Source organism: Rhodamnia argentea, chromosome 2 (assembly GCF_020921035.1).
Source record: "Rhodamnia argentea isolate NSW1041297 chromosome 2, ASM2092103v1, whole genome shotgun sequence".
In the NCBI taxonomy this organism is placed as follows: Eukaryota; Viridiplantae; Streptophyta; class Magnoliopsida; order Myrtales; family Myrtaceae; genus Rhodamnia; species Rhodamnia argentea.
The window spans coordinates 29,379,216-29,389,549 of NC_063151.1; the positions used below are offsets into that span (position 1 = coordinate 29,379,216).

The window sequence follows — 10,334 nt, forward strand, 5'->3', positions numbered from 1 at the left end:
ATCAGCTGAACAAAGAATTAATTTAAGTAGTTTCTTATAGACATATGGCCTTTCGCCTATCCATCACACGTCAATATCGGACGGTTCTGATGACTTTGAGATTTCTTCCAATTGATAACTTGAAGGGAACCATTAGATGAATTAAGTACAGGACTAAGCAAACAATTGCGCTTCACAACATTAGACAAAACGCAAAATAAAGAAGTATAAAGATTAGTCTAATCAGAAGAAGAGCCTTCGCGGTGGAGACTTGGAATTAACAGGGGAAGGAGAGGCGGGAATTTTGAGAGGCAGAGGCATGCCCTTGTTTTCTTGAGCTGCTACTTTGTCAATTAGTTTGGAAGCCTTGGGGTCAGTGAGAAGCGTCTTCTGAAAAGATTGCGAGAAACCTGTCGCAATGATAGTCACGTGAATCTCACCATTATATCGGTCATCGACAACAGCACCGAATATGATGTTTGCAGAAGGATCAGCCAAACTTGTCACCACCTGAAAATGTATACAAACATGAGCATCATTACCCAAAAACAATTTAATTTGCAAATCACCACCTGACTACCAAGTATGAACCCAAATGAGTGCAATTGCACAATTTGAGGGAAGTAGGAGAGAAAGCTTCGGACTTTCATGTTGAAATACACTTTGCATCCTATCTAATTTATCACCTACCAATCTTTGACCAAATTTTGCAATCAGTTATCCATCTTCAGATGCAAGGGAGACTACTTGACAATAATCCATCAACATAACGACAATGTACATAATCAGATTGGCTCAATCCAATGATTTTTCTCATCTGGGCACTACTTCCTCATGGTTTAATCGGAGTAAAAACATAAAACATATTCTTTGGCAAAGCAAGCTCACTGCCTGAGTTTAGGAGTGAAAGTGACCGAACAGCTTCTATTGCACCAAGAGCCTGTGTAGTGTAGAACCTTAGGGCGCAAATCGCAAATTTCATACTAAAGAGTGAGAAGTGTCATCAAAGCGAAAATTCACGTTGACATTTGAAAGTATTCCTTTTCCAATTCTTAAAAATAACATATAAAATGGTTCAGACTCCAAACTGCCAGTCTTCCATATATGGCAATCAGAAGGAAACATTCTGAAAAATCTTCGAGAACAGGTATTTAATTCATAATATTTCACTAGTCGACCTCAAAATAATAAGTTAAACCATTCAAAAGGAGTGTTTGACGAATAAGTTTTTCTTAGAAACAGAAAAGCAAATACTTCAATGAAGTAAAGAAATTTTCCAGTTCTTTCAAGGATAAAATTATTTACTACTAAAGAATACAGGGAATAAGGTACTTTTGTTAGCAACATTCTAATCCAAAAAACACACTTGAGTGCATTGCTTTGAGCAATTTGAGGTCTGTCAACTCATACCTGGGAAACTCTGTTTACTTCCTGCAAGGTTATATCCTTCCCTCCAGTGATATTATAGACAATTCCAGTAGCTGATTGAATTGATGATCCAATCAAAGGAGCCAATGTAGCTTGTTCGGCCGCTTCTTCTGCGCGATTTTTGCTGGAGGAAACCCCTACACCAAGCATTGCAGTTCCAGAGTCCTTCATGACTGCCTTTACATCTGCAAAATCCACATTTACAAGTCCAGGTATCTGCACATCGGAAACACAGGAAAAGTTCGAATTCACTCATGTCTCCAAGCAGATTTACACAACAAATCAATTTTCTTACCCCCTTGGATGTATAATGAGAACCCAATTTACATAACAATATAGCAATCCTCATCAGTGATGAATATGTAAGATACATGATCAACCATGCATGTTCATAACATGTCTTAAAAAACATAGACCACAATAACCAATTGCAGTGACGTACCACCTGGTAGCAACAGTGCTATCCTAATCTCCAGCAAGCAAGAAAAACAATTCTAAAAGTATGATGAAACTCCTATGCGCTCCTAGATGTTCACAACCCATCCGAAATCACCATTGGCTATTATGAGCTAACTCTTCAGTGTATCAGCAATCAGGTGGCTTGTGATAACAATTTACCAATTCAACTGACTGCTCACCATTGTGATGACCGATTTTTCAATGAAACACTCACTGTGATTATATCAGAAATTCCTTGGACCCCTTGGCGTAAGACATCATCAGCAAGAAGAAAAGCATCCTGTAGGGGTGTCTGCTCATCAGCAATGTCAAGCAAACGATCATTCGGAATCACTATTAGTGTGTCCACATTCTTTTGCAACTTCTCAATAGCCTCTAATGCCTGGAAAAAGGAGAAAAGACTTATCAGCTGAAGAGCAAAACCAGCTTTTAAAGATATAAAGCTCTCCAAAAAATTGAAACTCAATAAGCATCAATGTCCATAGATCTATAAGATGAAAAGTACAACAAAAAGATCCAAGAACTTTATCCATAACAGAATCTTTCACAAAAACTAGAGTACTATCAACAAAGAACTTGTTAGCTGTAAGTCTACTCTAGCTAAAAGATGTGCCATGGATTTGGCTACCGTTGCATCTATTAAACATAGATATATGGAATTCGGCAATCTTCCAGGGGTCAGATCCAAACAGTAGGACATACAGTTTCCCCGGGCATTTCTCTATTAAAAGATTCTGTTGGATTCCACAATATTAAATTGGAATATCTTCAGTCAAAAAAGACGCTGACAAGAAGAGGTTGAAATGTTCCACATAAGGTCCCCTCTCTTCCCATCCCAGTTTTGATCTACTGATCACATATATGTCTGTAATGACTAAAAAAGAAAGAATGTCTGTCCGTCGTGGACAGGACAGCAAGACAAACCTGCAGAGATCTTTTACGTCCTTCAAAGCTGAAAGGATAGGTAACCACCCCAACAGTGAGATAACCAGCTTCCCTGGATATCTGGGCAACAACTGGAGCAGCGCCAGATCCGGTTCCCCCACCCATACCAGCTGTTATGAACACGAGATCTGACCCTTTAAGAGCATTGGCTATGGCTTCCTTTGATTCCTCCGCTGCCTGCTCTCCCAAAGTTGGGTTTCCTCCTGTACCTGCAGCTCTACCATGGATTTCAATCAGAAAACCAAGTCCCCATGTTATGTCCAGATTAGTATCTATGAGTGCCTCTGTATTATATGTACAAGAACATATCCATACAAATTACCAAGAGAATGCCTGTCATATATCACAATAAAAGACAGCAAAACCTGAAAAGGAATTATTTAGGTTGAAAGGGACAAAAGCACACCTAATCCACGAGTCAAGAGCTCTCCAATCTGTAGGGGGTTCTCTGCTGCAGACTGTAGTAATGCCTGAGAATCTGTATTTATGGCGTAAAAGTCGACACCCTACATGCCAGTAGTAGGACAACGAGAACTTTAGTGCTACTTCCACGACTTGCGTCAAGACAAGGTTATCGCAAGGTAAGCATATAGACTGAAGTGTAAGCCTTGATCTAGGCATTCTATATATGACCGCAAAACCAATCAGATTGAACGAAAAGCAAGACCAATCCATAAATGCAGCTCAAACCAGAAGACCATGGGGAAAACTGTAGGGAACCATTGCTAAGAGAAAGAAGTAAAACAGTAAATGCGTCCGCAACCGACGACTATGAAGGAAACCCCGACACACGACCACAAAAAACGCGAAGGAGAGCGAGGATCCACCTGCAGACCACTTCCGATCATGCGATTGACGGCATTGTTGCCGCCACCGCCAACTCCGACCACCTTTATCTTGGCCGACTCCATGGGGACGAAGGAGCAGCTCGCGCCGCTTGATTTTGCCCGGCTCCGTCTCCATGGAGACCTCCTCTTGCTAACGTTGGAGCAGAAGCTTGCCCTGGAAATGGAATGCGTGAAGGTGGTGTGGCGGAGGTTTGGCGAGATTAGGTCTTTGAGATTGGTCAGGTGGACCGAAGACGCCATTTTTCTCACTCTCTCCTCTTGCACCGGAGAGCCCGAGGGAGGCTTTAGGGTTTTAGCGAATTACCGATTCTCAGCATATTTCCTCTCCTTTTCGATTTTTCTTTTCTCGTTTGATTAGGAGCGGATGTTGATATATGGGAAGTGGTCTGGGAGAAGGAGCGAGAAGGGAACGAGATTGGGTGGGACCGCGGTGCCACGTCATTATTGGTGTTCTTCCCTTTTCTTGATTGCATAGATTGATAGTGCTTAACTGTGCTGCCGCTTGACCGTTTGGCTTGGGAAGTGTCGTTTTGACTTTGGGTCTCCTCCACGTGAGATCAGACAAAATGGGACCAAAGAAAGTGAGTCCATTAGTTTTGAATTTTAGAACAAACTGATTCTGCGCGAAGAACATACAACAGAGTATTAAGTCTAGCTTGTGCTCCAGCGAATCCGTAATGACATGTAGCTGCTCTGTGTAAAAGGTCCCGGACAGTGGTGCCGACTCTTTCTTCCTCCTAGATTGGTACTTTTAAGCATAAGCAATCGGCTTCTTAATAACTCTAGAGTCTAGCCACGTCACGAACGACAGTAAGAATAATCATGTTGCTAGGAAGAAGGCTAATTGCTTGGCGGCTGGGAGCTGTATGAGCGGTAACGTCCACTTAAGGTTCCGTGAGAAAGGCAGTACAATACTGTAGCCGGTAGGAAGGCTATGCATCAAAAATTTTGATAGCCAACCATAATGAAAGTATTAAGAAGCTCCGAAAAGAAAGCACAGTGAAGTACGACGTACCTCCATGGTCGTAAAAGGGACATAACACTTCAGCGTTGCCATCAGTATAACATCGGTATTTATTCCTCTTACATACTAATGAAGTTACACATCAAGGCTGAGATATTCAGGCAGTCAATCCATGCGGACTCAAAGGTGGATCTGCCAACATTACTTACATACTAGCCCAAGAAAAAATTGAATGGTCCTTGTGCATAAAAATATGCAATACAGTAGCCAGCGCATCACCTACAACACTAGTCAAGTGGGAAGCATTTCATTCCCCATCAGTCAGAATTGGCACAATGAGAGGTTTCATCTGCGCAAGATATACAATTGCCCACCTACAAAACAAACGTGGACTATAAGTGTGATAAATGATGAAAACAGAACATCCCTGACCAGGTATCCATATTCACCTCTTTGACAGCATCAACATGCACCAATTTGGGTTGTTCTACAAGTAAAAACATCTACCAGATACTACAATTCACCCATTTGACATCAACAACCTGCGGTAATGATTCTTTGCCGGAAAGAGCTCTCTTCAATTTAAATTTTATGCACCTCAAGAAATAATTCACAAGAAATATCGGGAATCAGGATATTCCAGCATAAGCAGGACAGAGTCACGGCACAAAAGTGATTAGTTCATATAATCTGCTTTGGCCGAAAAGAAGGCAGGTGTCATCATTCCATGGGTGGTAAACATACAATGCAACACACACACTGTCATGAGCAGTGAATCCAGTCATAAACTATAGCCATTGATAAATTTTCTTTGACATATGGAATGTTTCTCTCGTGAAAACCCCTAGCACAAGCTTTTTTTAATACAATTCAGGGGCACTGGAAGAACCCAGCACAGATCTGGAATGCGATCCCACAAATATATTGACAATAGTACAGATAATCAAATTGAGTCGGCAACCTCAAAATTCCATCATGTAAGGTTCACACTCTCATTTGGTGCAAAATATCTACACGAATGCTGACAATAAACACACACTTAGACAGAGTACTCTGAGGAAATGTAAATATTTCGTTCTCAATGAATTGTAAAGAAAGACTAACACGATCTTCCAATCGCATTTATACTTACATCATCCAACAGCAGACTGTAGCTGTAATAACCAAAGTGACGAGTAACCTACAATACAAATTCAGTGACAAAATTTAGTAGAGGGCTCTATCCAGGGGTCTGAGAAGGAACACTCATTACAGTATCAAGACATCAACCATGGGTGCATTGACAGGAAAATCCCACCTAGCATAGAAAAGGTTACACCAGCTACTAGAAGTTGCATGGTGCTGGCTCTTGACGCATTGTAACTCTCAGAAGCGAAAGGCATAGCATTCGCATTGAAACAGAACAAACCGGTGAAATCAAACAAATGTGCACACGACTGAGCATCCAAGACATATAGCCACATTAGTCGCTGTTGCAGTCATAGGAACAAGAAAACCAAATTCAAAGATCGACCAATGAGATGCGGCAGCTAGACTTAACAAGCGGATGGGTAAAGGAGCCATTTTTCCAATGTTGGAAATGGAAGCACGCAGTCAGGAAGCCTTCTATATTTGTTTTCAGCAATCCACCAAGAAAATTTACCATTTGACAAGGTGCACGAGGATTACGGTTAAGTTTCCCTTCCCAGAATCAATATACTCATGAAATAACACTACATTTCCCCCTATTATAAGAGATTCGGTCTATACCATTTGTATGCTATGTGATAAACTGTCAGTGGGACCTTTGTAAGGTGATTTTCAATGCCAGCGAGGAGTCAATTGTGTAGATACCTAGCATTATAACTCAGCGATTCGTGAAGCAAGAGAAGAAATTAGCTAGGCGGCGCAACGTACCGAGGATCAAATGCTACCAATTAGATCATATCAGACTTTATGAGAACACGCGCTGTTTGTGAAGGAAGAGGATACGTACAAATTCGTGGATGGCCCGCTGTTGCAGAAAACTCTGGTACAGAGCGATGCAAGAATCCCAATCACTGTAAAAATGAGGCTCGTGACCACGAATCCCATGGTTTTCGCACGATACCTATCGCGAAAAGAGCAACTTCTGCACCAAAAAACAGATCGTCGTCAGAGCTCAGTGCCTTCTCTCTCGTCGGGAGCCGAAGACTCCGCCGTAGAAACGAATCAAGAAACAAGCGAGGGACCGTGGGATTCTTATTCGGATTTCTGAAGCTCCGATTGGCGATCGGAAGGATCACCCGCAGATTGAGAATCTAAAGCTTAGACAGAGAGATCGAGATGCCTTGGGCAATGAAAAGCTTGTACGGGCCAAATCAAGAGAAGGCCCAGGAAACGGCGAGGAGGCGTGTCTGTTTGGGCTTGGGCTCTGTCTGGACACCTGTTCTTGGGAGGGAGATTTTCAAGGTAATTCGTACGACTTGGAATGTGGAAATTGGCTTAAGGAGATGAGGATGTTGTTGTATTAAGGATATACTTACAATTTTCAGCGTATGGGTTAATGGTCGTACCATAATTCGTGAATCCATTTGGTCGCCAAGAAACTCATTCAGCTGATCACTACACATGGGAGAAATTATCCTCAAATGCTAATATGCGTTTGTAGAGATTGTTACGAGCTTAAACTATCAACCCCATTGCATTACTTACACACACGATCAACGTAATTACTTCTCTCGACTCTTTATGTATCAGTTGGTAAGTTGTTAAACATAAAATACCGTCATACGATAGAGATGAGTCTTTACCATAGTATAATCCTAAAAGCAAATATGACTTGCCCACAAACGAACTTATGATGAAGTCAAAGGGAAAGCGGATTGCTAATTATTGGATCCGCCGTTGGACTTGGACCAAATAATATTGAAGTGAAAGTAGGCAAATGGAAGCCGTTTTTATTGATCAGGGTGGAGTGACGTTGTTATCTTTTGCTTCGGCATCTTTGTCTTCGAACAATTTCGTTTAGTAAACAAGAATTATTTTCTGACCCAAAAAAAAAAAAAAAAAAAAATTCATGCCAACATGTTGGATTTCTCTTAACCCTCCCTCATCCACGCAAACCCTAATAGTAACGCAAACCCCTCTCCAATGACCGTCGCAAATTTCGAGCAGAACGTGAGAATAAGAAGACAATCCCGCGCTCACGCAGCTTCGACAATTATCACATGAATTCGCTTTTTATATGAAAAATGAAGCGAGTCAATTCGTCCTTCCCAAAATGGAAAATCGCGTAGCATTCGCTTATGACTTTCTCATGGACACCATTCCTCATCAACTGCGGGAAAAACCATCGCATCCCCGTCACCATCAGGAACGCCGCCGTCAACATCCCCGACGCCGCCCTGTGCATCCTCCACCTCCCGCCCGCCCACCTCTTCACCGCCACCTCCGCCGCCACGCAGATCCCGTGCAACGTAAAGAACCACGTCACCTCCCCCGTGGGCCTCGCCCGCGTGATGTAGTAGTAGATCGCCTCGTGCATCACCCCGGAGACGGCGAACGCCGCGACGGTCGCCGGGAGGGAGGCCGGCCTCGACCCGATTAGGGGCGCGAGGCGACGCCGAACGGGGTCGTACACGGTGGACCGGAGTATGCTGCTGACCATGAGGTTCCACCGCCGGCCCCAGAAGTCCTGCAGTGAGGTCGCCAGGTAGGGCTCGTCGAACTGGCGCTCGAGGTCAAACCCTAGGGCGGCGCTAGCCGGGACCGCGCAGATCGCGAGGACGAGCTCCAATTCCAGGTACAAGTGGACGCAGTAGAGCGCGAGGATGGCGTACTCATGCAACCGAGGCCTGTACTCGTAGGCGTGGAGAATCGAGACCAGAATCAAAACCTTGATCGCGAGTCGGACGGAAGCAAGAGTGGATTTCGGGGACTTTCCAGAGACTTTCTTGTCGTCGCGGGGCGGTTTGACTTTGACAGGGAGGGAGGCGAGGGAGAGGAAGTGAAGGAAGCTGGGGGCGTCGGCGAGGGGGCCGAGGTGGAAGGAGAGGAGGAGGAGCTTGAAGTTGGCGAGCCAGACGAGGAAGAAGGCGGTGGGGCCGCCGAGGTGGGCGGAGGAGAGGCGGAGGGGGAGGAGGGAGAGGAGGAGGACGGCGGGGAGGAGGGAGAGGAGGCGGAGGGCACCGCGCGGGACGGCGGAGGAGGCGAAGTAGGAGTAGGCGAGGGCGGCGAGGGCGGAGATCCACACTTGGATGAAGTTCTTGAGCTCTTCTTCTGCGTCTCCGCCCATGTCTTCTTTTGGAGGTTACCGGGTTGGTTGGGGATGATGATGATGAAGAAATGGGATTTTAGTTTTGGCAAATCTGATTTAAGGATCAAGAAACAGGAGGAGCAAGGTTCACATGGTAGGGTACAGGACTAGACGACGCAGCTGAAAAAGGCGTGCGCCAACTGCCAGTGCAGCTGGATTCTATACCGTCGACTTCGTCGATAGAGAAAATATTATCTCTGTGTCGGCCTTCGTAAGGACAACCTCCGCTCAGTCAACACCTTACAGAGAGGACGCCAGTTCTGACCAGGCAGTGAGAAAATTTCGTGCAGCTACCCCTTTTCGACTCTTGATGTGGAAATTAAGTTCGACCGGGTCGAGGCAGAAGGACCGTATGATTCGACCCGTCGCCCCGCAATCTGGATTTAGACAATGTACCCGATCCTTCCACTTCCACGATGATAAAAGCTTTAGAGCCCCAAAAACAAGACGCTCAACATCGTCTCACAACTGTCCTCGACTCTACGGAGACCATCAATATCAGAACCACCCCGTAAAAAAAAATTGTCCTCCTCTGCGAACACAAATTGGATAGATCGAATATAAACAATACAGCACACACTTAACCGCCCAAAACGTTGTCAAAACATCTAGAAAGAGCGAGAGGGGGAAGAAAGATCCACGCACTCCGATTAAACTGTGAAAGACTTTTAGCATAACAAATCTGCAACACTACAGTTAGGAAAAGCGTTTTTCCTAAAAGAAAATACTCAGAACACTAAAAGGCGTGGGAGAAACAAGCCAAACCCCTTCAGTTGGTGAGAGTCCGAGCCGTTCCAATGTGTTGGTCATATGAAAAAACAGCTACCCCTCACAAGAACTAATTTCTTGACCGATACCTCGATCTCTAACTAACAGAGCGCTGTAATTGTTAACGGCTTGCTGGGGTTGACAATGAATGAAATTATATCAAATATTTCTATTTCTATTTCTCATTTGAATTACTCATCATATATCCAATGAATTTCATTTTGCACCAAAAAATATTCTAGAAGATTTGAATCCATATCGGAGTCAAGGACTCCTTCCCCATCTTCCACTCTGGTTCATATTTATCGTAAAGAAATCTCTTATCAACGATATAGCATGATCCATTTTGCATCATATCTAAGGGATTCCTTGGTTTGAGCCGCTGCATTAAATTCTGGGTTATTTGTGGAAGCATCGAGCCCATGTGTAATTTTACCATAAGCAGAATATATTCATTGGGCAAATATACTTTCAACTAAGATTTGTTTCTCCGGGGAACAAAAAGCAGCTCCTCTGGTGTTTCTGTTTTTTCGGGTTGTTTTGTGGTTTGTTGGGGTGGGCGGGGTTTGGGTACTGTCGTTATTCAAACTCAATTACAACTTTGATTAGGGAGGGTGGGGGTGGTTGTTATTCAAACTCAATTACAACTTTGATTAGGGGTGGGTGG

At 43.9% G+C, this 10,334-nt stretch overlaps 3 protein-coding genes across 4 annotated transcripts; all 3 read right to left on the minus strand.

Annotated features, from left to right (window-relative positions):
- Positions 1–137: 137 nt before the first annotated feature.
- On the minus strand, positions 138–3,994 carry LOC115735288 (cell division protein FtsZ homolog 1, chloroplastic). Its single transcript, XM_030666466.2, has 6 exons — positions 3,639–3,994; positions 3,218–3,317; positions 2,791–3,020; positions 2,081–2,248; positions 1,390–1,623; positions 138–489 (listed from the first exon to the last, which is right to left on the minus strand). The coding sequence occupies exons 1-6, from the start codon at positions 3,897–3,899 to the stop codon at positions 223–225; spliced, it is 1,260 nt and encodes a 419-aa protein (XP_030522326.2). The 5' UTR covers positions 3,900–3,994; the 3' UTR covers positions 138–222.
- A 690-nt stretch (positions 3,995–4,684) lies between these two features.
- On the minus strand, positions 4,685–6,978 carry LOC115739463 (V-type proton ATPase subunit e1-like). 2 transcript variants are annotated; one of them, XM_030672574.2, is made up of 4 exons: positions 6,848–6,978; positions 6,599–6,733; positions 5,756–5,803; positions 4,685–4,997 (listed from the first exon to the last, which is right to left on the minus strand). In XM_030672574.2, the coding sequence occupies exons 2-4, from the start codon at positions 6,694–6,696 to the stop codon at positions 4,931–4,933; spliced, it is 213 nt and encodes a 70-aa protein (XP_030528434.1). In that variant the 5' UTR covers positions 6,697–6,733; positions 6,848–6,978; the 3' UTR covers positions 4,685–4,930. The 2 variants fall into 2 exon arrangements, with proteins under 2 accessions (XP_030528434.1, XP_048129897.1); XM_048273940.1 differs by lacking the exon at positions 6,848–6,978 and having other exon boundaries at positions 6,599–6,751.
- Positions 6,979–7,749: 771 nt separating this feature from the next.
- LOC115736085 (long-chain-alcohol O-fatty-acyltransferase-like) lies at positions 7,750–8,983 on the minus strand. Its single transcript, XM_030667610.2, has one exon. The coding sequence runs from the start codon at positions 8,876–8,878 to the stop codon at positions 7,808–7,810; it is 1,071 nt and encodes a 356-aa protein (XP_030523470.2). The 5' UTR covers positions 8,879–8,983; the 3' UTR covers positions 7,750–7,807.
- Positions 8,984–10,334: the final 1,351 nt, after the last annotated feature.

Excerpts from the sequence above, each read along its gene's own strand:
- LOC115735288 (XM_030666466.2), bottom strand. The coding sequence starts at position 3,899 with ATGGCGTCTTCGGTCCACCTGACCAATCTCAAAGACCTAATCTCGCCA. Across the intron at positions 3,318-3,638 it reads TGATCGGAAGTGGTCTGCAG|GGTGTCGACTTTTACGCCAT; the intron begins GTGGATCCTCGC and ends ACTGGCATGTAG. Across the intron at positions 3,021-3,217 it reads GCTCTTGACTCGTGGATTAG|GTACAGGAGGAAACCCAACT; the intron begins GTGTGCTTTTGT and ends GTAGAGCTGCAG.
- LOC115739463 (XM_030672574.2), bottom strand. The coding sequence starts at position 6,696 with ATGGGATTCGTGGTCACGAGCCTCATTTTTACAGTGATTGGGATTCTT. Across the intron at positions 5,804-6,598 it reads AGCGGGCCATCCACGAATTT|GTTACTCGTCACTTTGGTTA; the intron begins GTACGTATCCTC and ends TTTGTATTGTAG. Across the intron at positions 4,998-5,755 it reads ACAGTCTGCTGTTGGATGAT|GTGGGCAATTGTATATCTTG; the intron begins GTAAGTATAAAT and ends TTTGTTTTGTAG.
- LOC115736085 (XM_030667610.2), bottom strand. The coding sequence starts at position 8,878 with ATGGGCGGAGACGCAGAAGAAGAGCTCAAGAACTTCATCCAAGTGTGG.